General features: G+C 44.3%; 2 protein-coding genes across 3 annotated transcripts; one reads left to right on the forward strand and one right to left on the reverse strand.

The window, feature by feature from the left end:
* Positions 1-1,002: 1,002 nt before the first annotated feature.
* Positions 1,003-15,192, reverse strand: KARS1 (lysyl-tRNA synthetase 1). 2 transcript variants are annotated; one of them, XM_069549605.1, is made up of 15 exons: positions 15,040-15,177; positions 13,333-13,519; positions 11,163-11,316; positions 9,782-9,947; positions 7,593-7,686; positions 7,092-7,278; positions 6,879-7,004; positions 5,542-5,661; positions 4,371-4,533; positions 4,083-4,256; positions 3,841-3,926; positions 3,425-3,510; positions 2,701-2,827; positions 1,910-2,053; positions 1,003-1,284 (listed from the first exon to the last, which is right to left on the reverse strand). In XM_069549605.1, the coding sequence occupies exons 2-15, from the start codon at positions 13,476-13,478 to the stop codon at positions 1,186-1,188; spliced, it is 1,872 nt and encodes a 623-aa protein (XP_069405706.1). In that variant the 5' UTR covers positions 13,479-13,519; positions 15,040-15,177; the 3' UTR covers positions 1,003-1,185. The 2 variants fall into 2 exon arrangements, with proteins under 2 accessions (XP_069405706.1, XP_069405708.1); XM_069549607.1 differs by lacking the exon at positions 13,333-13,519 and having other exon boundaries at positions 15,040-15,192.
* TERF2IP (TERF2 interacting protein) lies at positions 15,188-22,327 on the forward strand. The gene is made up of 3 exons (XM_069549621.1): positions 15,188-16,025; positions 19,625-19,749; positions 21,026-22,327. The coding sequence occupies exons 1-3, from the start codon at positions 15,218-15,220 to the stop codon at positions 21,422-21,424; spliced, it is 1,332 nt and encodes a 443-aa protein (XP_069405722.1). The 5' UTR covers positions 15,188-15,217; the 3' UTR covers positions 21,425-22,327.
* The last annotated feature ends 3,066 nt before the right edge of the window (positions 22,328-25,393 follow it).

The raw sequence follows: 25,393 nt of genomic DNA on the forward strand, positions 1-25,393 counted from the left end.
TTTAAAAGATTTTTTGTGGGGGAATCATCTTCCAGAGTTATCTCAAGGATTAGTACCACGGTTCATCTAGTTGCATAAATTGAAAAGTGAATCACCTTGTCATTTCCTTTCCCTTCACCCTCATATTATAATCCAATATATAATCTGTTACTAAGTTCTGTTGATCTCTCTCTTGAATTCACCCAGTTCTACTTTTATGGCAAAACCCTAGTCCTTTGGACAAACTGCTGTTGTCTTTCTCTTGGATTGCTGTGCTAATCTTGGACTTTTTTAATTAACTTTTTCTGCCCAGCTCCAGTTTTTTTTCACTGAATTGAAAATATGAACACACCAGATTCACTAGTCAACATCCTACTCACTCTTTTCACCCAACATCTAACAAACATGTTTAATATGTCCAAAACCACACTGAACCTTCCTTCTCAAACCTGCCCTTCAAATTTTTTCCATCTCAAGTCAATGACAACTCTGCTTTCCAGGTGGTTAGGCCTAAAACCTTGAAATTATTTGATTCCTCTTCTCACAACAAGCAAACTCCAATAACTCATAACCATCACCATCATTTTATACCATCCAAAACTAAGCCATCATGTCCTCCTCGGCCTGCAAAGGCAGAGTTAACTCTCTCTCACTCTTGCTATCCACATACTAACTAGAACAGTCTTTGAAAAACACTGCTCATAACCCTCCAATGGCTACTTATCTCCCTCATGATAAAACACATACTCCTTTGCAGGGCTTACAGGTGCCTGCGTGATTTGGCCCCTCACTGAGCTTTACTTACTCCTTTCTGGTCATTGCAGACCCCTTTGGCGCTCCTCAAAAATGCAGCCCTCTGGTCTGGACTATGCTTTTCCACTCAGATCTCTGTTTCTAGATTTCCACTTAGATGTCAACTAGAAAAATTTGTTGAATGAGTAAAGTGGTAGAATTCTAAACATTCATTAGGTCAGTTGTCTGGGAGATAAGATGACATTTCAAAAGTAAAAAGAGCGATAAGAGTAGAGACAAATGGTTTATTTGGTAACAAGGAGTAAAAAGGAATTCTTGATTCCTCTTCTCGCTTTTGGCGGCTGAAGTGAAATGTGATAGTCAAATAGACAGCAACACACACAGGAATTCCCTCGCAGTCCCTGATTACAGAAATGCAAAAATGCCCGTCACACGACTCGCCATTACTGTTTTCTAGACAGAAGTGCCAGGTGCTGTGCTTTCCGGGACATCCGTGGTGGCTACATTCTCCTTCTTGTCTTCAGGTTTCATGGCAGGAAACAGAAGCACTTCCTATAGGAGAGAGAATGGATTCTGAAGCTAAGAAGCACTTTTTCCTGCCCATCCACCCACTCCTCCCCACTGACCCGCCCCCGTTACTGTTATCACCAAAACCTGGAGATCTGTGTTGTGTTGTTTCATTTGAGTTCAGTCCCTCTCAGTTACAAACAGTGGAAAAGAAGAAATGCACAACTAAAGGATCTCGCATGCTGCAACTGAGACCCAGAGCCCAACAAGTAAACATTAAAAAAAAATGCACAGCACTGCCGAGGTCACGATATCAAAAGAATAAACAGAGAGGTTCTCCAAATGATTTCTTCATCTGTAAATATGGGGATAGCAATAGTTTCTACATGTCCCAGGTTGACTTCAGTTAAATGAGGTAATGCATGAAGACGGCTCAGTATGTTCCTTGGATCCTTAAGAAATGCAAACAATTGGTATCTCTTCTGCCTTGGGTAGAATCCCCCCAATTTTGTACAATCAGATGCCCTGGCGGTCCTCTTGTGAAGTCACCGGTAACCTCTCTGCCTGCCCCTCCTCCCAGCCCAACGCCCTTCCCCTGCGCTCCAGGCCCGCCAGGCCACGCTTCTGACACTGGTGCACACGGCGGTGCCCCTCCAGGGCTGCCGGGTACCTTGATGTTATTGGAGTCTGTGAGAAACATGGTGACGCGGTCGATGCCCATGCCCCAGCCGCCCGTGGGGGGCAGTCCGTACTCCAGGGCGGTGCAGAAGGTTTCGTCTATGAACATGGCCTCATCGTCGCCAGCGGCCTTGGCCTAGAGGACAGAAGCACACAGTGACACTGTACCGGGCTGCGCGCTCTGGCGTCTGAGTGAGCATGTGGAAACTGCCAGAGGCGTTTCCAACCCAGCGCTGCTCCGGACACCCAGCACTTGCTGGAAACTAGCTTCCCAGGAACTCTAGGATGGAGCCATTTCTTTTGAAGACCTGAAGGTCAGGACTGATGAACCATACCCCAGAACATATGCGAACTTCTCTGCCAAATGGAAATACCTCCACTGCCTGGGGCTCTGTGAGTCCAGTGAAGTTGATTTTCAGAGACTGATAATTCCCAACAGTGTCTCTCCCATTTCCTGAACCACCCATCAGTGGCAACGCTAATGCAGGCAGCCTGTGGGTGCTGTGTTCCCATCCCTAGGCCACCTCGATAAATGTACCATTTAAGAAAACGTAACATCCTCGTCAAAAAAGTGTCACACTCCCCCCCACAGATCATCACGCCTGAGCCCCATTTATACAGAAATTCTAGGGCCCAAACTGGTCAAGTTCTCCATCTTGAAATGTGACCTCCTCCTGTGAGGCCCGTGGCTTTCAGCCTCATTTCTGTCCTCGTCAGCAGGAGTTGCAGGCCAGACACAGACCAGGGTGAAGGCAGGTGTCTTCTGGTGAGCTCGCTCCTTACCTTGGCCTGTTCTTCAAAGAGCTGGCGCTGTCGCACAGGGTCGTTCAGCTCCGTGTAGGCATTGCATATTTCCTTCTTCATGACAAACAGCTCAAAGCGCTCAGTCAGACCCTCTTTAGAGCGGTGCCTGGGGACAGACCACCGGGGAGGCTGAATAAGCAGAGAGTGGGGTACAAGCACAAGAACTCCTGAAATCTGGCTGACTCAAAACTGTTTCTGACTGTGACCTGAAGCCTGCATGCATCCTCAGCACTGAATCATTTGCTACATTACCCAGGACGGTTAGAGACAAGGAAGCTTGAATTATCTTTCAACAGACCTATGCCGTAGACTGGGACCCCGAACCAAACCCGCCATACTCATGCCCTGCCATACCGACTCCGGGCTGCCTGGGTGACTTGCTCTGGCCAGTGGGACATCAGCAGAGGCTTGGTGTGTGTTTGCACACCAGGATTTAGTCTTTCAGAATGATTCCACTTGGAGCCCTGGCTCTGCTGCCAGAGAAGAGGTTCTGGAGGAGGAGAATCCCCTGCAGGGGGATGCAAGGCACACTGGCCAAATTCCCAGGTGAAAAAAGCCACTTGAGTTACCCTCACCAACACCACATAGGGCAGAAAGACAACCCTGTGAGCCCACACACTCTTAAGAATAAACTGCTTTATGTCACTAAGTTCTGATGTTATCATGCAGCAACAGATAACTGAGACACTGCAGTCTGCCTTACCATTTGGCCAGAGGGCTCATTATCTGCGGGTGATCACAGATGAAGGTAGGATTGATGCACGTCACTTCCAGGAACTCCCCGACAAGCTGAAGGAAAAAGCAGAGCACAGCTAGAGCCCTTCCAAATGCCATTTTGATTGGCTCAGTCCTGGTGGCAGAGGACTCCTGTCCACACCTGATGCTACAGAGGTTTATCTTAAGCTGCTGAAAGGTTGGTAAGGATTAACTAAGGCAACAAATGCAACTATTTGGCAGAGAGCTTAGCAGAGCAGGAATTTAAAACTTGTTCTCTCCTTTCTCTAGAGCATTCCTGTGAAGCTGGGGAAGTTAATTCTCTTTGGCAGAGTTCCCCTTCACAGGGAGCAGGGTGCATTTCCAGTGGATGTGGGCATCTGCTGCCAGTGCCCAGCCTCCCACCTTATCAAGCAGCCTGGCGGTGGTCCGGGGTGGAGGGCACTCGACATCTTTTGCCACACAGATATCATCAAGGATTCTGCGAGTTTCTGTAATACAAACATACAAGTTGGGACAGAAGACACCACACCATCACAATACCACCCCAATGTAAGAATTACACGGGGAATTCTACTCCTGACCTAATCTAATTCAGAGCTGAACAGGAAGGAGGGCCCTACAACTGGAGGAGTGCTTCACTTTACCTTCAGTTTCGAAGAGGTTCGTTTCCGGCAGCTTCATGCCCAGGGCTTTCTCAAGCTCTTCTACCATGCTGATTTTCCGGAAGGGCGGGGTGAAGTCAATCTCATAGGCTTGGCCTTCTGGGCCATCTGGATGGTAGGTGACCTTGTAACTGCCTGTTATGTGTTTCACCATCCCTGGGAAAGAAACGTCATTTAAAGAGGACCAACAGCAAGTCCAATTGAAGGCAGCACACCAGTCCTCCAGACACGTTGGAAAGACAAAGGGAGCAGGAAGGGGGGGAGGGTCACCTGAAATCATCTTCTCTGTGATTTCCATAAGATCATGATAGTCGGCATAGGCCATGTAGAATTCACAGGTGGTGAACTCAGGATTGTGAGTCAAATCAATTCCTTCATTCCGGAACTGGCGTCCAATTTCATAAACCCGGTCGATGCCACCAACCACCAGCATCTAGTAACACATGGCCACGGTCATGGTCACAGCAGCCAGTCTTGTCTGGCTGGGGAAAGTTTCTGCCTACAGAAGTTGTAACTTGGTTTTCACAGCTCAAGCCATGCTTTCAGGTCTCCACCTAAATGCTGAATGCCCTACTCTCTTCAGGTCTTTGTGGATAAAATTATAATTCACTCTGGCTGCCCAGGAACACTGAATACTCTTCTCTGGGGTGTCCCCCATCTTGTGTAAGCTTCTACAGGAAGCCTCTTGGAGGTCAGGGTGCAGACACATGACCCAAGCTCCCCGGTCAGACCCATCTGTGAGACTTCCACGTGCAAAGAGGATGCAGATATAGCAAGAATCTCCTGGGGTGAAGGGGCCAGAGGTATCCGGCTTATAAAGGCAGTAACTGTGGAGGTCCTAATGGCAACGACCTGTGCCTCACACCACGCTTATGAGCTGTGCTAAGTTCCCAAATGGAAGATACTGGGTTCTTCACGGGGACAGCCCTTTGATATGATTCAGAACCATTCGAATTGTGTGGTCTCCAAGCCCAATTCTCTGATCCTCCTGGAAATTGTGAACTTCCCTGTATATTTGGATACATTTTTCTTTTACTTAAATACTTTAACAGTTTTTGTTGTTTGCAACCAATGACATAGTCTTTGATATTTATTCTGGTGATTTGAGGATATTTCCAATTTTCAGGCAGAGATTCAACTCATTTCTCAACAAAAGACTAAAATCAGATTTAATATAAGAATTATAAACTTAAAAAGTTTTATGGGAAACAAAGTAGGTTAGGAAGATCTGTCCATCTAGGAGAGACACTCCCTTTGCCCTTAGAGAAGGCTCTACTGATCCTGTAGATAAATTCCAGAAATGTAACACTCACAAACTCGACATTTAGAACTCCTCTGTTCTTCTACCCTCACTGTTCCTCTATTTCTGACTGTACCTGTCTAGCCAATGTTTTTCAGCCTTCTGCTTCTCTAAGGACACAGGGCATCTTTTATTGATTACCTTATGGTAAAGTTCCGGAGCAATTCTCATATATAAATTCATGTCCAGCTCATTGTGGTAGGTGATAAAAGGCTTGGCCACAGCTCCCCCTGGGATGATGTTCATCATGGGAGTTTCAATCTAAAAGAGAGGGAAAAACGTTAGTTTACAGACGGAGCTCCTCTAGTTTGAGGGGATGGCTCATGCTTTGACTGGGATAGTCTACTATATCCCAAGTAAAAGATAAGTTCAATGGTAATGTGCAGGTGCTCGACAAAAAAGTAGAGCCAGCCTGATTCTCTAGTATAGTGTCTCTTTCTATTAATACCAAACACCATTAACACACAGCCTGATTCTCTAGTATAGTGTCTCTTTCTATTAATACCAAACACCATTAACACAGTATCATAAACTTTCACAAGCTGTCAGTGGGACTCTAAATGGGTATGCCCTTTCTTGAGTTCAATTTGCAGTGTTTATTAAAAATGTAATAGCTTATATCCTTTGACATAAATCCAGCATACAGAAACACTTGTACATTTGCACATGTACAAAGATGTTTACTAAAACATTATCAAAGAAAATCAGAAACTTAAACTACCAACAGAGGAAATAATTATAAAGTATCAAAAAGGAACATAGACACACACACACACACACGGACATGCGAAGGGTCCTAGAATATGTTGGGGTGGAGAGGTCCATTATAATATACACAACATGATTTCATTTATGTTTAAAACAAAGAGTAAAACCCTTCTAAAACATTTACACAGGTACCCCATCTGCAACATGCATTGCTATGTATATAAATATACACAGTAAACGGCAAGGAAGGATACATATTCAAATGCATGTTTGGAGAGGGAAATTAGTTGGGAAAAAATGAAAGGGGACTTTCAGTTTTGCTTCTACTTACTTCTTTATTATCTAAATTTGTTTTATGGTAACATGTACTCATATTTCTCATACAATTAGAAAATATTGAAATTTTTTGTTCTAAAATTCTTCCTAAACAACATCTTTCAGTTCTAAAATTCTTCCTAAACAACATCTTTCAGTTTAAAGAAGTTGAATAAAAATTAAGAAAAATACTTTTAATTCTACAAAAAAGCAAAATGAGTTGGCAACATATTGAACATGGCATCATTAGCACGTGACTGGCCCTCTGCTGTGTTCATTATCTTTGCAGTCCTGTCCTACCTTCCAAATCAGGGCAAGAAAGAGGACTTTTCATTGAGCATGAAGCATACTGACACAGGATGTGCCTGTGGGGAAGGGAAGGGAAGGGAAGGGAAGGGAAGAGTAAGAGGCAGGCACCGCAAGGCAGCTCATGTCAGGTAAGCACTCTCCATCACCTCTAGGAATCCCAATTCATCCAAGAAACTTCTTATATACGTGATGATCTTAGAGCGGATGATAAATTTCTGCCTCACAAAGTCATTCAGGATCAAGTCCAAGTATCTCTGACGATACCGTGTTTCCTAAATGAGAAGGAACAGAGAGGAATCACTGATGTGTTCCATTCAATGGTATGGTAGAATCAGAGCCAGAAGGCCACAAGAATTCACCTTGTCTTTGAGGCCGAAGTGAAGATGAGGTAACATGTGCAGGCAAGGAGACAGCAGTGTGATTTCATAGGGGATGATGCTTAGCTCGCCCTTCTTGGTTTTCCCAGGATTGCCCTGGACTCCAATTATGTCTCCCCGGCGCAGTTTGTTGTTAATACGAATAAATTCTTCTTCAGATTTGTAATTCCTGAATGAATGGAAAATTTAACTCAGTATATAATATCCCAGATGAAAACTGACCTCTGGTTTAACTTTAGAACCCTTGCTAAACTGTTACTGTGGATCTAAGACAACTCCTAGATTCAAGGTCAAATGTCTGTCACACAACCCAAGAACAGGCGTCAGTCTCTAGGTGACCAGAGGGCTACTTTATTTTCCCCACCTTACACCATTCCCTTTAACTTTTATTTCCAACGAGAAAAGAAGACCACATGGCCTTTGTTCTCTGTCATGTTGCTCTGGGCCAATCGAGAAAGGCCTGGAAATGGTATTTCTATATACCTGGAATTGGCCATGACTTGCAACTTGACCCCCTCTCCTCGAAGGTCATAGAAGATGAGCTTTCCTCCAGAAGCTCTTTTGGCATGGATCCTACCTGGAGAAAGAACAGCAGAAATACTGACAGAAGCTATTTCACGGTGTCAGTGCCAAAAAGTTCCCTCTGCACTTTTCACATCCAGGCAGAACATAGACTAGAGCAATTTGATCGTAGCCCGGGGCCTAAGCCCTGCCCTTTTCTACAGCACAAAGTTGGCTTCCCATTCAAACCAGTTAAAGAATGTGTAGGAAGATCTGGTTTTGAAAGGTGCTCAATGGATTCCCAGAATGTTGGTGGCAGTGTTTTTGGATCTTCCTAAATCCCCACATAAAAAGAGAAAGCACAATTAGACAGGGGAGGGCAAGAAGCCATGGACAAAATTTACAGCAAAATTACGTGGGAAGATATTCCAAGAATCCCCCAATAGGAGCATGGGTAAAAACCAGCAAGGACCCCAAGAGGAAAAAGCTATGGGAATCAATGGGGTCTCTGACAGGTCTGAGAACGGGAAGTCTCCCCCAAAACCACAGGTATTCACTGGAAAATGCGGCAGGGCTAAGTAAAGGACTGCAGCTCACTGCCATACAAGTGAGTACTGTGGGCTGCGTACCAGCAAGGTCTAGGGGATGAAGCCCATTAGTAGAGCCCCCAAGAACTCTCTAAATTCAACGGCCAGGGATCTCTCCTGGGACAAGGCCCCCCCAAACTGAACAAGACTGAGAAAACAGAGAAAGTCCAACAAAAGCAAGGAAGAAGAGACTGAAACTCCCAGAAAGCAAGTTGCCATATTTCTGAATGCTTCACACACAAAAAAAACCAGAAGAAAGATCTCAGTGAAACTAGAAAAGTGATCTGAACCAAGCTCCCCACCCCTCCCTTTTAAAAAAATATTTATTTATTTGGCTCTGTCAGGTCTTAGCTGCCGCATGTGGGGTCTTTAGTTGCAACATGTGGGACCCAATCAGGGACTGAACCTGGGCCTCCTGTGTTGGGAGCAGAGTCTTAGCCACTGGATCACCAAGAAGTCCCCTGAGCCTCCTTTTAATATTCAGGAAAAAAAAAAATCTCACATTTAAAATAAAAAAACAAAACATCACAGCAGAGCTCTCTTGCCTGCTCATGTGTATCTCTTATAAGCATCTTATATTAATAAATCTATTTCTTGCCTATCAATAAAAAAAGAACCAAGGTCAAACACCAATATTAAATCTAGAAACAGAGTAACAAGAATAACATCTCCACAGACAATGAAAGCACTTGAGAAAGACATGCTCAGGAAAAAGCAAAGAATTCTATTTCACAACCTGAAAGACATTTGAATATGATACAAAATATGAAAGAACACAAATCAGAGTTATAAAAACTAAGAAATGAGATGGCATGAAAAAATTAGAAAATAAAGTAAAAAAAAATCTCAGAAATGAAGCCTACATTAGAAGGAAGTAAGACTGAATAAATAAAACACGTAATGCCTTAAGAAAATCTGGAAAGGAGGATAAAATTAAAAAATCAAAGTATAAAAAAGATAAAAAAAGAAATTTGAGAAAAAGTATCAAAAAAGCAAAGACAAAACATATTTGGGGAGCATTTAAGTATTGGCAGGGGTTCTCTTTAGGTGGTGGGATTATGGGTAATTAAACTTTTCTTTCTTTGCCTCTCTGAATGTTTCAACATTCTAAATTTTCTACAACTGGTAGTTTTATATAGAAATATTTTTTGGGGGTATAAATGAAAGACAAGATTTAATTCTTTTTTGAATTAAGGAGAAGATCCTATACAAAATAAGAGTGCTCTAGAAATATAGCCTAGTGTATAGTAGTCTAGGGACACAGATCCGAATTTTTAGGAGCTTATTAGGGCATGGTTCCCACTGGCGGGATAAAGTCTCATAAAGGACTATGAACAAATAGCAGCACCAGGTCAGGGGTCCCCCACAAAGAATGCCCTTTCCTCTGCAGCCTCGACACTGGAATGTGGCCTCATGCCTCAGAGCTGCTCTACCTTCTGTGAATAGACATAATGGCACCGTCTCTAGGAACGTAGTCTCAGACACAAGCTCCTCCAGAGCAAGATCACCCCAGACGTTCCTTTGCACAACTGCAGAGGCCTGCCTGCTGCGGGAGCCCAGCAAATTGCCAGGGAGTCTTCCTACCTGCCACCTTTAAGGTGATGTCAGTCAGGTGGTCCCCAGGCTGCAGGTGACTGTATTCCTGGATGAACTGAGTGAGCGAGATGTCCACATGGAACTTGTGTGGGTATGGATCTTCCCCACTGACCTTCAGCTGGTGGATTGCCTGGCTTCGGATTTTGAAGTATTGCTGTTAAAAAAACAAAAGAGCTTCTGAGAAGTTGAGCCCAGTTAGACCAGTGGCTGGTCTAGCGGAGTTCAGTATTCTGCCTCAGAGGGGTCCCAATACAGTGAGGTTTCTTTAACCAAGCTCTCCCCAGCCTTGAAATCAAGGATTGGCTATGGAGTGAGATTTGCACTTAAATATGCAGGGTGGCCAGATATATAGCTGGGAATAAAGACTAGAATTCCAAAATGCCAAGGTGTGACAAAAAGAAAAACCACATTTTTGTCTAAATAAGTTTTTTTTTTTTTTTGGGGGTTGGGGGATGGCCCCCAGCAGTGGAAGCTCAGAGACCTAACCACTCGACTGCCAGGAAATTCACTAAACAGTAAGTTTAGTTGGTGCGGGTGGCACTGGTTACCACTTCTGGAGACACATCTGCCTGCCTTTCCTATCCCTGGTCACACACCAGACTTTTCCCCAAGGCACACCCATGGGCCTGGAGGTATGAATATTCTGTATCAGGGGTCAGCAAACATTTTCTGATGCAACTAGTCAACTACTCAAGGTTGTAGTGTGAAAACAGCCTTAAGACATATAAACAATGGGCATGGCTGTGTTTCAGCACAATTTTACTTACAGAACTAGGGAGGAGTGACAGGGATGGTGGGGCCATGGTTTGCCAATCTCTCAGCTAAAATACCCGGGGGGGCCACCTGTAGGGAGAGATTTTCTCTAGGGTTGCTATAAAGTGAAAGTGAAGTCTCTCAGTGTGTCCTCCTCTTTGCGACCCCATGGACTGTAGCCTATCAGGCTCCTCCATCCATGGGATTTTCCAGGCAAGAGTGCTAGAGTGGATTGCCATTTCCTTCTCCAGGGGATCTTCCTGACCCAGGAATAGAACCCGGGTCTCCCGCATTGCAGGCAGACGCTTTACCGTCTGAGCCACCAGGGAAACCACCAGGGTTGCTGTAAGGTCCAACTAACTCCAAGGAGTAGCAGCCACCTGAAAGTACTGGATTTTCTCAAATGTTAAGCAAAAAAAGACAAGAAAGATGCACAGGGCCTGTGCCTTCAACCAGATGGAGTGGTGGGCCCCCCTCATCAGTCCCAGTGCCTGCCCCAGTTCCTGTTTATCCCGCCAGTCACTGGTCCCTCCTACTGTCTCTTCCCGGGGAACCTGCCCAATTCTCACCAGAAGCTGCCCCGAGCCCAGGGAGGGCAGTGGTCCCGAGAACTCACATTTGGGTCCAAGCTCTCCTCCTCCGCAGCCACGCCATCATCAGCACTGTGATTGGTGGCGGCGGCCTGACTCAGCTGCTTCTCACTAAGCTCCTTCTGCTTGGCCTCCTTCTCTGCTATTTTCTTCTCAGCTTTCAGGCGTCTCTTTAGCTCACTGTCAGGAAGATGAAAGTGTTCAATGTTAACAGGTGCCTGAAGAGTCCCCTACGTTCTGCCCCATCACCAATTACCAAAAATATCAACTGCCCAGGGAAACACACTTGTCCAGTTCCACACCCCCACAGTTATCTCTTAGTTACTAAACTCTATACATGAAATAGACAGGAAAAAATAAACTTAGAATCGAGATGTTGAAAGATCTTTTTCTCAGTCTCTATTTTCCAGTCGGAGGTCCTTGGCCTTAGGTCCTGTCTAAAATCAAGATACACAAGGACAAAGAAAACCCTACATATATTAGTTTATAGTTAGGATAGGAATAAATGTTTTACAGAAAATCACCAAGATTTTCTCAGGCTAATTAGTCTTGGGAGCCCCTTGAGGCCAGGGACTGAGTTGTTTGGTATCCTCTGGACAACATGGAGTTCTGAGCGCATTAGATGTGATGTGCGATAAGGAGAAAGTCCTCGCTTTGTCATCTCTCTCCCCTCCCACCAGGAGTGGATTAGTCTGGGGTGGGGTGAGGAAGTCCAGGGAGACACTCCTCTGACAATCTCTCCCTCAGCATTGATCAATGCATTGACAGTGACCCTCAGCACTGGCCTTTCCCCAGAGGAGCTGGACTTTGACAACAAATTGGGTAGACAGTGTACAAAGCAGCATGGTGTAGGGGAGCACCATCTTTGGAGCCAGACTGTCTAGGACTAAAACCTGACTTGGCGTGCTTGAGCAAGTTACTCAATTACTCAAGTTATTCCTTTAAAATAATAATAGACATCTTCTTCCCTAAATGTTGTGAGGATTGAAATATACACAAAGAGATAACCCCCATCCCTAGCATCTAACTGCATTCTTTATTTAAGTATGCAAATGTGAACTATTCTAGGTATTGCCCCACTGTCTTAACTCTTCACACCCTGCCTCAAGGACGGAATCTTTACAGATGTGGATTAAATTTCTGGTCAAATCTCTCACTATCCAAACTCTTTTAATACTTGTTAGCTGAGACTCAGAAACCAAACAGATTTGGGCAGAGAGGGATAGCCTCATTGTTCTTTCAAACCACCAATGTTAAATGAATATCCTATAATAATGAACCATGGCAAATGATCCCTCGTCATGCTTGCTATTGTTCGGTTTCAGGGAACATTCTTAATTATATATGAATTTAGAATAACTCAATTAAAAAATGGAGATTTGAAATGACCATCTTTTAAGTAAGAAAACTGACTCTGAGGCCCCAAAGTACATGTCTCTGGGTATAATCTGTTTTGTATCAGTTGTAAAGTCGCCTCTCCAGAATGTGCTAGATTTATTGTGCTGTCATTCAGTCAGGAGCATCTAAGCCTATTTGGTTCTTCCTAGCAGCAATGGCGCCCCACTCCAGTACTCTTGCCTGGAAAATCCCATGGGAGGAGCCTGGTAGGCTGCAGTCCATGGGGTCCCTTAGAGTTGGACACGACTGAGCAGCTTCACTTTCATGCATTGGAGAGGGAAATGGCACCCCACTCCAGTGTTCTTGCCTGAGAATCCCAGGGACGGGGGAGCCTGGTGGGCTGCCGTCTATGGGGTCGCACAGAGTCAGACATGACTGAAGCGACTTAGCAGCAGCACCAGTTTTTGCCATTTAAATCAAGTCAGTAAAAAGGGTTATCCAGAAAGGTTCTAGGAATAAGAACTTAGACTACTAACCAAATTAAATCTCAGAAGCAAAGAAATTCCAAAAAGATAGGGACGGGAAAATAATCGGTGTTACAAATTCTTCTTTATTCATACAAGTGTTTTGTCTCAGCACTGTTCTAGCATAAGACCTAAACGTCATCTCAAGAATTTATGGAGTGAGAATTTGAATATATTAAAGAGAAACTGAGAAAGGACTATTGGTTTGGGTAGTAGGTAGCAGGGCTGTTTACTTGGCAACAAGTCCAAAACTTAGCCAGAGGCTTTACAGATGAGAAACTAATTAAGAAGGACCTTTGCTTCCAGAGCAATAAAGAAGGTAAAGGGCACCAACCTTCTTTTATCAGAAAGTGGCTTGTCCTTGTGAATCGTTGTAAAAGGAGCAAGTTGACACAGGCGCAGCTCCCTCTGCCCCCACTGTGCCCAGGAGGTTTGGCGCAGGGACCCCCTAACAAGCCTTACAGCGGCTTGCATCAACATGGCAGAATACCCTGGAACCACCTAAGAATGATTACCACCACCTAACAGGAAACAGAGATGTGGTGTCAGATGGGACAGGCAGTACCATAAACCCCAGCCAGCACTCCTACTGTTATGGGTTGGGTTGGGGGAGAAGGGGAGGTCACACAACCTTTTAGTGTCCCATTCTATGCAAGACCCTCTCAACTGACAGCAGCCATCTAACACTCACTGTGCCACACGTGTCACTGACAATGTTCTCAGCCCTGGCTATGGTACCAAGATGCTTATCTGGGGTCGCAAGTCAATAATAAGTCAATCAATGGCTTACAGGTACAAACGGTTACAACATTCTAGAAAATAGGAGACAGGACACAAGGCAGTGTTTCTCAAGTTCCTGACATGCAGTCTCCTGGAGATGAGACACCTAGCTACAAAGATGGCAATGTGAAACACACAAAAGTCATCATCAACTGCCAACTCTAGACAGAGCTACAAATAAGCCGCAAAGGCAGCTGAGCCAAAGCCTTGTTTGGAGCTCTAGGAATGAGGAGGAAAGGGGAATTTCAGGAAGAGTCTTGGACTACATTAAGTTTATACATTAACACTGGAAGGCAACACAATGACAGAGATCATGTTCTTCACTGCATTAAAATGAATGAGGCCTTAACTGAGTCACCTGGCAGGCAGCCTGCTTTTAAACTTGGAGACAATAACTGGCATACGGTGGTGCTCACTAAAGATTCTGACAAAGGAAGCTCCAAGAATAATCAAGACACAGAAGTAAAAAAAATGCACTAAGGCAGCCATTAGATGCAAGAAACTAACTTCTCTCCGATGCCCCTGGAAGGGTACTATATTTATGTACTATCTTTGGGAGTACTGAGCAATTAGTCACTCTTATCACTGCCTAGGTTCTATGAAGGACTCCGGTTGAGGAATGCAGTATTAAGAGAATACAAAGGACAATCGGTGAAAGGGAAGCCAATCTTAATTCATTTATATTTACCTTTATACTCCAAGGATTTGGGGTGATTAACAAAGATATTTCCAGCAGTACTAAATGCAGCTTGGTGTACTCGGCTAAATAAGACAGCCCATACTGCTGATTGGTGATTCACTCAGTTCTCACAGACCCTCTGACCAACCCATAAAGATAGCTGCACGACAGTTTTAGAATGATCCCTTTAATACAAAAGGTTCAGAATGGCCTTGGCGAGGCCAAGGAAAATCGGAAGGTCCTTCTGAAGAGCTGGGTATTTATCATTTCTCCAACTTCTTTACCGGGGCGTGGCACAATAACACATTTCTCCGCGAAAAGAGTAAATTTCGCTTTTCTCCGTCGCCGCCCAGTTCTCCGCATTCTCTTACTCTAGGAGTACGACAGGGAGGAAGGACCCAACCAGCGGGGCCCTCGGGCTGCTTGGGGGATGTAGTTTCGGGACGCAGCGCCTGCGTCCCAACGTGTTCATAACCACGAGAACCGGCAATAAGGCCCCAGGCACAGCCGTCCCGGCCGGAGCCTCGAGGCGCTTCCTAGTCCAGACTCTCCGATCGCATAATGACCCGCAGCGACACTTACTTTTTGCTCAGTTTCGGCTCGCCGCAGTCCACTTTAACTTCAGCGCCCTGCACATCAGCCATCTTCCCCGAGGGCCGGACCTAAAGAGGACGGGGAGTCGCGCGGCGACTTCCAGGTCAATGTCAGAAGCCCCGCCTCTTCCGGGGAAAGGGGGCGGGGCACTGTTCGCGCGCAGCCAATGCGCAGGCGCACTACGGGCCTGGCGCAGGCGTCGCCGGGAGCTTTACCTGAATCCCTGAAGCTCCTTGTTCGTCGGGCGCTCGCTGGGGGGGGCAGCTTTTTCGGGTGCCCCGGGAGCGCCATGGCGGAGGCGATGGATTTGGGCAAAGACCCCAATGGACCCACTCACTCCTCGACTCTGTTCGTGAGGGAGGATGGCAGCTCCATGTCTTTCTACGTGCGTCCCAGCCCGGCAAAGCGCCGGCTCTCGACGCTCATCCTGCACGGCGGCGGCACTCTCTGTCGCGTTCAGGAGCCCGGGGCCGTGCTGTTGGCCCAGCCCGGGGAGGCCGCGGCCGAGGCCTCGGGCGACTTCATCTCCACGCAGTACATTCTGGACTGCGTGGAGCGCAACGAGAAGCTCGAGCTGGAGGCCTACCGTCTGGGCCCGGCTCCGGCGGCCGACCAGGCCTCAGAGACGAAGCCCGGGGTCCAGGCCCGGGGCGCCGCCGCCGCCGCCGCGGCGGAGCCTGAGCCGCAGTCGCCGGCGGGGCGGATGGTCTTCACGGACGCGGACGACGTGGCCATCTTAACCTACGTGAAGGAACATGCCCGCTCGGCCAGCTCCGTCACCGGTAACGCCTTGTGGAAAGCGATGGAGAAAAGCTCGCTCACCCAGCACTCCTGGCAGTCCATGAAGGACCGCTACCTGAAGCGCCTGCGGGGCCAGGAGCACAAGTACCTGCTGGGGGAGGCCCCCGTGAGCCCCTCCTCGCAGAAACTCAAGAGGAAGGCTGAGCAAGACCCGGAGGCTGCTGATAGCGGGGGTGAGGTCTGCGGTCGCCGACGCGCGGGTGCTCCGCTGTCACCGGGGTGCTCTGGGGGCGGGGGCGTCTCCCCTTCCGCGGGGAGTCCATGTGGGCGTCTTGGGGGCATCGCCCAGCCCCTCTCCTTAACCCCCTTTGCCGTCCGGCTAAAGTTTGCATCATTTTCTAATCTGTCTTTAAACATTCGGGTAAAGTTAGCATCATTTTGAAATCTCTCTTTAACACGACATGGCCCGAGATGCAAAAGAGGCAGAAAGAGTCTGTGGAAAATTCTTCCCCTTCTCCTTTTTTTTCCCACCAGCTATCCAGTTTTTTTCCCCCAGAGACAACCTGTATCTTGGGTATCTTTTCAGAAATATTTCACAGACTCGTTTTAAACAGTGTTTCTCATGGCTTTAGGCAGATTCGGTATAAGCCAGTTTTAAAGCCATGCTGCTGCTGCTCAGTCACTTCAGCCGTGTCCGACTCTGTGCGACCCCAGAGACGGCAGCCCACCAGGCTCCCCTATCCCTTGGATTCTCCAGGCAAGAACACTGGAGTGGGTTGACATTTCCTTCTCCGATGCATCGGAGAAGTGAAAAGTGAAAGTGAAGTCGCTCAGTCGTGTCCGACCGTTAGCGACCCCATGGACTGCAGCCCACCAGGCTCCTCCGTCCATGGGATTTTCCAGGCAAGAGTACTGGAGTGGGGTGCCATTGCCTTCTAATCCATTTTATTTTCGTATCTTGGCTTAAATGAATGCATATTCATAGAAGGTTCTATTGGAAGCCGCTTCCTAGTTTCGCTCGGGTGAGGTGAGTTTCTAACGCAGGTGAACTGAGTATTGGTTTTCCGACGTGGTTAGGACACAGGGCATAGCTGTTGAGAATCTTCTCTTCTGCATAATCGATATTGAGCTTAAACTGTCGGACACTTTCGTTTAGAGTACGCTTTCTCCACTTAACGTCTCTTTCCTTGTGTGACTATTCTGCCTAACAGTTGAAGTCTGGGGAGGTAAAATCTATTTTCTCCTGTTCAGTATGCTTATTAGGAGTTTTGTTTTTGGTAAAGTGACACTTGAGATTCATCCAACAAGTATTTGAGCGCCAGACTCTTACGTGCTGGGTGGTAACAGTATATAAAACTCCCTGTAGTCATGGAGCTTAAAATGCTAGCTGGGCAGCGGTGAGTGCTATCAGTTCAGTTGAGTCGCTGAGCCGCGTGTCCCACTCTGCATGGACTGCAACAGGCCAGGCTTCCCTGTCCATCACCAACTCCAAGTGCTGTAGAAAAAAATTAAAAGGGTGAGGACGCGAGAAGAGGTTGTTTTCTACAGGGTAAGAGGGGAAGTTCGCTGTCATAAGCTCATACTTGAGCAGAGATCAAAGGAAGTGAAGGAACTAAACAGGTGGTTATTTGGTGAAGAATGTTCCAGGTTTTGGGGGTATTAAGTGCAGAGATCAGTGTGACTGGGATGGAGTAAGGAAGAGGGAGAATTCTTGGAGAGAGGGAAGGGCTATGTGTATGGGTGAAGGAGAGCATATATATATGTATTTTTATATATAAATCAGTGACATAGAGATGACTGGTAGACCAATTGGAACTTGGGATGAAATTAACTGGACTCATCCTATGCAGTGTTTTCATGTTCAGATATTTAAATATAAAAATTAAGATCCAAAAAGGACCAGGAAAGAATGTGGATGAATAGCCTTTTTAATAGCTGTGTGTTGTTATTTCTGAAGCCAGGAAGATGAAGAAAAAAACTTACATATTTGATTACTTAAAATTTAAAGCTTTTCATGATAAAGTCAGAGGGCAGATTGGAAAAATATACCCAATACATTGCAACAAAGCAAGTTTCCTTAGTGTTTCCCTTTGAGGGCTTGCTGAAGTTAGTAAGTAAAAGAGAAACTAGTAGAAAAATGAGCAAAGGAAATGAAACAGGAAGTTTTCAGAAGAGGGAATAAATAAATGGCTAATACATGCATAAATGTTATTAAAAAATAAAAGTAAATTAGACCCTGATCAGTGGACCGGTACAAGCCATACCTGGGCTTCTGATGCATGGAAACTGAAATAGTGTGTGGGGTTGTGTTTTTTAGAAAAGTAGATCAGAGCAAGGCAATGTCATATTTTATCTGTTAGTTATTTCAGCATATAAGGCTTCTTTTAAAAAATTTATGTAAAATAAAATTGACTTATTTTGATGTACAGTTAGGTATTTATTTTTTTTATGGTGGTAAAATATATATTAGATAAAACTTATCATTTTAGCAGTTTTTAAGTGGTCTGTTCAGTAGCACTAAGTATGTTGTGATGCAGTCGTCACCACCATCCATCTCTAGAATGTTTTCATCTTCCCAAACTGAAATTCGTACCCTTTAAACACCAGCCCCCCATTCCTGCCTCCCCTTGGCGATCACCATTCTGCTTTCTGTCTGTATAAATTTGATCTCTCTAGGTACCTCATGTAAGTGCAGTCATAATGTATATGTCCTTTTGTGTCTGGCTTATTTCATTTAATATAAGTGAAAGGCTTATTTTCAAGGCTTATCCATGTTGTAGCATGTGTGAAAATTTTGTTCTTTTTAAGGTTGGATAATGTTCCACTTTACAACCACATTTTGTATATCCATTCATCCATTGATAGACACTTAAGTTGCTTCCACATCTTGGCTGTTGTGAATAATGCTGCTATGGTATGGGTGTACTAATACCTGCTTAAGACCATGCTTTCATTTCATTTATTTCTTTATTTATTTTATATTTTCAAAAGTGGAATAGGTGGGTCACATGGTAATTATCTGTTGGATATTTTGAGGAATTGCCATGCAGGTTTTCCAGTTAGGTGTTTCAATGCATGTATAGATTTGTGTGACCATCACCATAATCGGAATTCAGAAACGGCTTCGGTGCAAAACTCCCTCGAGTTGCCCCTCCACAGTCAGTTTTTGTTGAGTGGAAAACAGCAGAGTTAAATCCTCAGAGAACAGAGTAAAAGGAGAATAGGAAGGTGTTTAGCTTTATGAGGCTCTTCTTTCTGTAGATGGTATGTAGTGGATTGTGGTAGGCCCCTCAGATCCATCTGCAGCTGGGCAAGGTTCTGTCATTTTATGCTGGCGTCCAGTGACTAATCTGTGTAGTGTTATTGGCACCTTTTCCCCAATATGGTCAACTCTGCGGGGCTTCCCAGCTCCATACTTCTCCATGGTTTCAGCTGAGGCCTTGTTGGAGCTCTTTCACAGCTCAACTTTCTCTCTCTGCCCGCTAAGCACTCCCTGATCAACACGTTACATGTTAATCTCCATCTCAGAATCTGATTCCCAGAAAACCCAGTTTATGGCAGCCTTTTTTTTTTTTTGCAAAATCTATATAGGTACAAAACAAAACAATGAATTAAGCTTGAAGAGTATTTTTTATTTTATACATGAGAACTTAGTAAAATTATCATTATTTTTATTGTATAACTTTTCAGTAGCAAGCTGAGAAATTAGAAATTACTGAACGTGCGTGTCTTACGTTTTTCTCACCCTCTGATCAAAAACTGTTAGGGAAAAAAGTTCAGCCTAACTTGTGGCCCAGAGCTAATTCTAATCTAGTGCTGTTCTCTTTAACAGAGCCACAGAATAAGAGAACTCCAGACTTGCCTGAAGAAGAATTTGAAAAAGAAGAGATGAAGGAGAATGAAGCAGCAGTCAAAAAGATGCTTGTAGAAGCTTCCCGAGAGTTTGAGGAGATTGTGGTATGTTGATTAGAAATCATTTTTTCCCTACGTCTGTTCTCCTCCTTTGAAAGTGGTCATCCCATCTGTCCTTTTTATACGCCTGAGGCCCATAAAGGTAAGAGAGTTCAAGATGGAGGAGGAAGATGGAAAGTGGGACCAATCCAAGTTCCAGGCACATAGCTTTCAGAGTTTGGTAGGAGGCTTGAAGGAGGGGGAGAGGGAGAAAGGCGAGCATGATTTTCAGCAGTACAAAGCATCTCACTTTGAGTACTTTTATCTATAAGGTTTTCTAAGTTAAGACTGTGGATTTATCTTTTTAAAATACTTTGTGCTTCTCAGGTAAAAGTAATTTTTTAAGGAGGTTAATTTTTTTTATTAAACAATTTTAGCTGTTTATATACTTAGAGCTTTTTTAGCTCTGCATATTCAGTTAATTTCTGATATTTTGTTGGAATCCCATATTTAATCATAGTAATAGAGGAAGGCAACCATAAAATAATTTAAAAAAATCCAAATTATATGTGCATATTTCTCTAAGAAAAAGAATCTTGTTAATTAACTTTTCTTACTAACACCAAGAAAAATGGTTAGGTCTTAGTCTAAACCACGAAATAGTTTAAAATTCATTTAGTTTAAAGTTGGTTCATTTTTCACAAGCTTTCAGGTACTTCAACAACTCTCAAACATGGCCTACATAGGTCTTTTCTCACATAATATTCTTTGTAATGTGCCTAAATGTAGTGGAGCGTGGAGGCCCTAATATATTCATACAGCAGTGTTTTTTGAGTGCTTATTATGTGAAAGCATTGGTAAGCACTGAGGATGTAGTGACAAGTAAAATACAATTCCTGACCTTATGGAGCTTACAACCTGAGAGGGAAGTCAAATTTTTAATAGATAATCTAATGCATACAGGTATACTCGTATATGTGTGCCTATATATGCATATATTTTTCACATTCAGTGTAGCTTCTAATGTTCTTTGGAATACCATGATTATACATACACGTATTTATATGTTTACACATGCACACATCGACACATATATACCCTATACTCACACTCCTGGTTACGCTAAGGCACATATATGTGTGTGTGTGTATGTATATATACACACATGCCTGTATCCACACATCTAGCCTGACTAAATGCAAGAAGGAACATAACACATTAGAGGAGCTGAAGGAAGGAGTGAGAGGGAGAGGAGCTGGTAGTTGGGAGAGACCAGGTATTTTAAGAGTAAGTGTTTGTGACTTTGTTGTTATGCACTGGTTCTATTCTTCACTTTGTCTAGGTGGACGAGAGTCCTGATTTTGAAATACACATAACAATGTGTGATGACGATCCACCCACGCCTGAGGAAGACTCAGAAACACAGCCTGATGAGGAAGAAGAAGAAGAAGAAAAAGTTTCTGCACCAGAGGTGGGAGCTGCCATTAAGATCATCCGGCAGTTGATGGAAAAGTTTAACTTGGATCTATCAACAGTTACACAGGCCTTCCTAAAAAATAGTGGTGAGCTGGAGGCTACTTCCTCCTTTTTAGAGTCTGGTCAGAGGGCTGATGGGTATCCCATTTGGTCCCGACAGGATGATTTAGATTTGCAAAAAGATGATGAGGCTACTCGAGATGCATTGGTCAAAAAATTTGGTGCTCAGAATGTAGCTCGGAGGATTGAATTCCGAAAGAAATAATTGGCAAGATAATGGAAAAAAAAAGTTGGGCAGATAAGACATTAAATTTTTTTGTGTGACCATTGGACTTCAGAAATTTTTGCATTGGAACCCGACACTAATCTTTTGACCAGTTTTGTTGCACTGTGAGTCCTAGATCTTGCACCCAAGCAGAGTTGTGTTCAGTTCAGTCACTCAGTTGTGTCCGACTCCTTGCAACCCCATGGACTGCAGCACGCCATGCAGAGTTGTATAAGAGGATGGAAATAAAAGAAATGGGATATGTTTTGAGCTCTTCCTGGCAGTATCAGTGTATTTATGAAAGGAAAATCGAGAACAGAGAGATTGGTTTATGTAGTAGTGGTCGTTTTCTGGAGTGGAATCCCTGCTATATTGGTGATAGGAGCTAGTCATGAAGTCAAAGAAAGAAAATTAGATGGGCCTTGTTAGACTGTGAATAAAGAGCCTCCTGTCTTTTGGCAGAAGCTCCTCTAGATTGTGATAGATTCCAAATCAAGAATCTAGAAATACGGAAAAATTTAATTACAAGGCCTTGAACATGGACTATCGCAAACTCTTGTATCCCTCAGTGAGCTCTGATTTCTGGGCTGCTTTGAAAAGCCCGTGTTTCTTTTGCCAGCTTAATATTTGGGAACCCTGTTTCTTGGCTGTTCTTTTCTTTGAGTCTGTGTCAGTGAAGTCTCTAGCATGTGTTTCTTTACCTATCATCTAGTTTTGTTTCAGACACTACAAGAGAGTCTCAAGAAAAGTCTTACTTGTTTACTAGTAATGTGTTTTTATTTACTGAAGATCGTTTTGTGCCAAGAATTGTGTTAGATTGAAAAATAAGAGGATTAGTTCCTCTTTGTTGTGTTGATTTCATTGTTGAAAATAAATAGAACTTTGTATTTGAGTCTCCACAAAGTGTTTTCTTTGGTTGTATTCATAAAACCTTTTAGGTATAAAAGCTATAAAGGAACTAACATTTTTGGCTCTTAGTAATTAGAACCAATAAAAGGTTCCATTTAGAACTGATAGGCCATTAGAAAGAAGCTGTTTCTTCTGAATGGAGCAAAGAGAAGATCTGTGTCAAGGACTGTGAAAGATGGCATGAGCAGGTGAACTGCTGAGTGCCAAAGGGGAGAGAAGTCAATGAGGAACTATCCATTGTATAACAGAAGATGTCAGTACCTGTCCCAGATGCCTGAGCACTCACCAGTCCAGCACATGCCAACAGCAGGAGTCTTCCTGCCAGCACCTGTCGGAGGCGCTCTCTCTGTTTGAAGTGCTGTGGAGTTAATGCCCCTGAAAGCAGCTTTTACCCAATGGTGAATGCGAATCAGAGAATGCATACTCAGCTTCCTTGCTGACCAGAGAGATGACAACTGAATATTTGAGTTACTCCTTGGATGGGATGGTGGTCTCCATGCCATCTGTTGGAGGCTGCCAGTAGAAGAAAGCATAGTTGCTCGCAGTGGGATGACTGCACCTTCATAGGCCTCCTGCTCTTACTTTACATCCCCGCTTCTCTCCTAGTGCATCCGGAATCATCAGTTGCACTCACACTCTTTTCTTCTGGAAAGAGTCTGCTTCTGGCAGAACCTGGCCTAAATCAAAGCATTTAACCTTTTCCTCCTCCTCCGCTTGTTGGAATGGTACGACATAAGTGCAGGGATTTCCCTGGTGGTCCAGTGGCTAGGGCTCCGCACTGTCAATGCATGCTGCAACTAAGAGTTTGCATGCCATGGCTAAACTAAATGACAAAACCTGCGAAAAAGCTAAAAGATTTCACATTGCAACAAAGATCAAAGATCCTGCATGCTGCAACTAAGACGTTGGTACGGCCAGATAAAGAAGTGCGTGTGAAGTGAAAGTCGCTCAGTTGTGTCTGACTCTTTGCGACCCCACAGACTATCCATGGAATTCTCCAGGCCAGAATACTGGAGTGGGTAGTGTTTCCTTTCTCCAGGGAATCTTCCCAACCCAGGGATTGAATCCAGGTCACCCGCATTGTAGGCGGATTCTTTACCAGCTGAGCCACAAGGGAAGCCCAAATAAGTGCATAAATAAATATTAAAAAAAAAAAAAAGTACACCCATTTGCTCACTATAGCAGTGACTTCTGGGGCCACATTTTGTGGCAGGCAGGATCTTAGTCTTAGTTTCCCTACTAGGGAACCTGAGCCCCCTACAGTGGAAACATGAGTCTTAACCATTGGGTCACCAGGGAAGACGCTATGGTAGTGATTCTTAAATGGGGCTTGGGAGGGGTTGGTGGTGGATGTTTGTTTAAAATGTGTTTTTCTGTTGTGATGTGACACTAGGGTGGTTGAAAATCATTGCTTTAGATGTGAAATGGACATGTCATCCACCATGTCTGTACCTTAGTAGTTACCACAGCCTATTGGCTTTACAGAGTTAGAGATCCCAGTTTTGTCAGTCATGTGCAAAAGGGTCTGATTTATTATACCCGTGCTGTCAGAAGACATGTTTAAACCAAAACACACGCCAGCTTCTAGTGCTCATTATAAACCAGTAATTTTCTAATACCTGGTTTTGTAATTTCTCAGATCATTTCATCTCTTGGGCTGGTATATATGTGGGGAAACAAATTATCAGAAGTCTTTTTGGGAGCACAAAACTAAGCAAGGAAAATGAGTTGGATTTTAATAGTTAATGGTATTGAACTATACCTGTATCTGTTCCAAAGACCAACTGTTTTAAGTCTTAATACCGGGATACTTTTGCCTTAAGCTGCTAGATTCTTATTCTTTTTCTTTCCTCGACTTCATAAGTTTGGCTTTGCTTTCTGCTTGTGTTCTGGGAGACTTTATTTCTTAACTCATTTAATTAAGTTCTTGAGTTCTGGGCCTTTCTCATTATTCCCCCCTGGCCTTCTCTTATTCCAGCTTTTGAGATTCCTTATTCCAGCCTTAAGTAACCTCCACAGCTTCCATAGTGGCAGAAACATTCTGTCTTCTCTTTCTCTGCAGCAGTGAAGAAATATTCCGAGTATTGTTTTCCTCTGTCCCTATTCCATTTAAGTGGTTGCAGCTTTAAAAGTTTATGCTGCTGTTTGCTTTATTCTCATCCTCTCTTGCTTTTGGACTAATGCTGTTTGCTGAAATCATAACCCCACCTGGCTTATCAAAAGCCAGGTGTTTATTATATGTAACAGAAAACCTAACTCTAAAGAACTTCAACAAGTAAGGGAATTTATATTTTGTATATATAATAAGTCTTGAGTTAGGGGGCTTTAAGGTTCTAGTTTTCTGCCCTGCCATCCTTAGCTTGTCCTGTCAGCCACTCCCCTTGTGGTTGAAAGGTGGCTGCTATAGCTCCCAACAGCCGAAGAGGGAGGGTTTCCTCCAAGAGTCTCTTTTATTGTGGGCAGCCTTTCTCAGAAGCTCCTCAGTCCAAAGGTTTTCAGCCCAGAGGGGTCTGAGATACAAGGACCCAGCTTCTTGGGACCCAAGGAGCCTCTAGGAAGAGAGCAGATGCCTTTTACTGGAGGCACTGCTGGGACGGGGCAATCAGATGCTCTAGTCCTGGGCACCAAGCAAGGTCCACTGGACTTGCCACCTGCAAGGTTCAAAACCCTGCAGACTCCATGTTCTCAACACTGTTTTCAGGCTGTGGAGGCCTCGACCATGATAACTTTTAACCCCTCCACTGGTTGAGCTCAGTCCACATCCATAGATCACCTCAATCAAATAGGATGTCTGGTCATCCAGTTCATGAAAGGCACATCAGACTTGAGATTCTGAACTGGTCAGCCTGACTCCCTTGGTCAGACACTATTCCCTACGTTTTTCTCTAGGGACTTAACCTCACTGCTTGTTTCAGAAGAGAAAATTTACTTTTTTCTCTCTCTAGAGAAAGTCATCCTGTGTCCACCCAGAGGCTATAGATACATGTGTAGATACAGAGAGATAAATAGAGGATAGAGGGGAGCTATAGAGGCTGTGTAGGTGAACAATAGATATGTATT

This window comes from Ovis canadensis, chromosome 14, assembly GCF_042477335.2.
Source record: "Ovis canadensis isolate MfBH-ARS-UI-01 breed Bighorn chromosome 14, ARS-UI_OviCan_v2, whole genome shotgun sequence".
NCBI lineage: Eukaryota > Metazoa > Chordata > Mammalia > Artiodactyla > Bovidae > Ovis > Ovis canadensis.

Bases quoted from the DNA above. Each gene is read 5' to 3' on its own strand.
- KARS1 (XM_069549605.1), bottom strand. From the start codon at position 13,478: ATGTTGATGCAAGCCGCTGTAAGGCTTGTTAGGGGGTCCCTGCGCCAA. The intron at 4,257-4,370 runs GTGACCCTCCCC...TTTCTTTCCCAG, and splicing joins CACAGAGAAGATGATTTCAG to GGATGGTGAAACACATAACA. The intron at 3,927-4,082 runs GTAAAGTGAAGC...TTTGTATTACAG, and splicing joins GAACCTCTTCGAAACTGAAG to AAACTCGCAGAATCCTTGAT.
- TERF2IP (XM_069549621.1), top strand. From the start codon at position 15,218: ATGCGCAGGCGCACTACGGGCCTGGCGCAGGCGTCGCCGGGAGCTTTA. The intron at 16,026-19,624 runs GTGAGGTCTGCG...TCTCTTTAACAG, and splicing joins GGAGGCTGCTGATAGCGGGG to AGCCACAGAATAAGAGAACT. The intron at 19,750-21,025 runs GTATGTTGATTA...CACTTTGTCTAG, and splicing joins GAGAGTTTGAGGAGATTGTG to GTGGACGAGAGTCCTGATTT.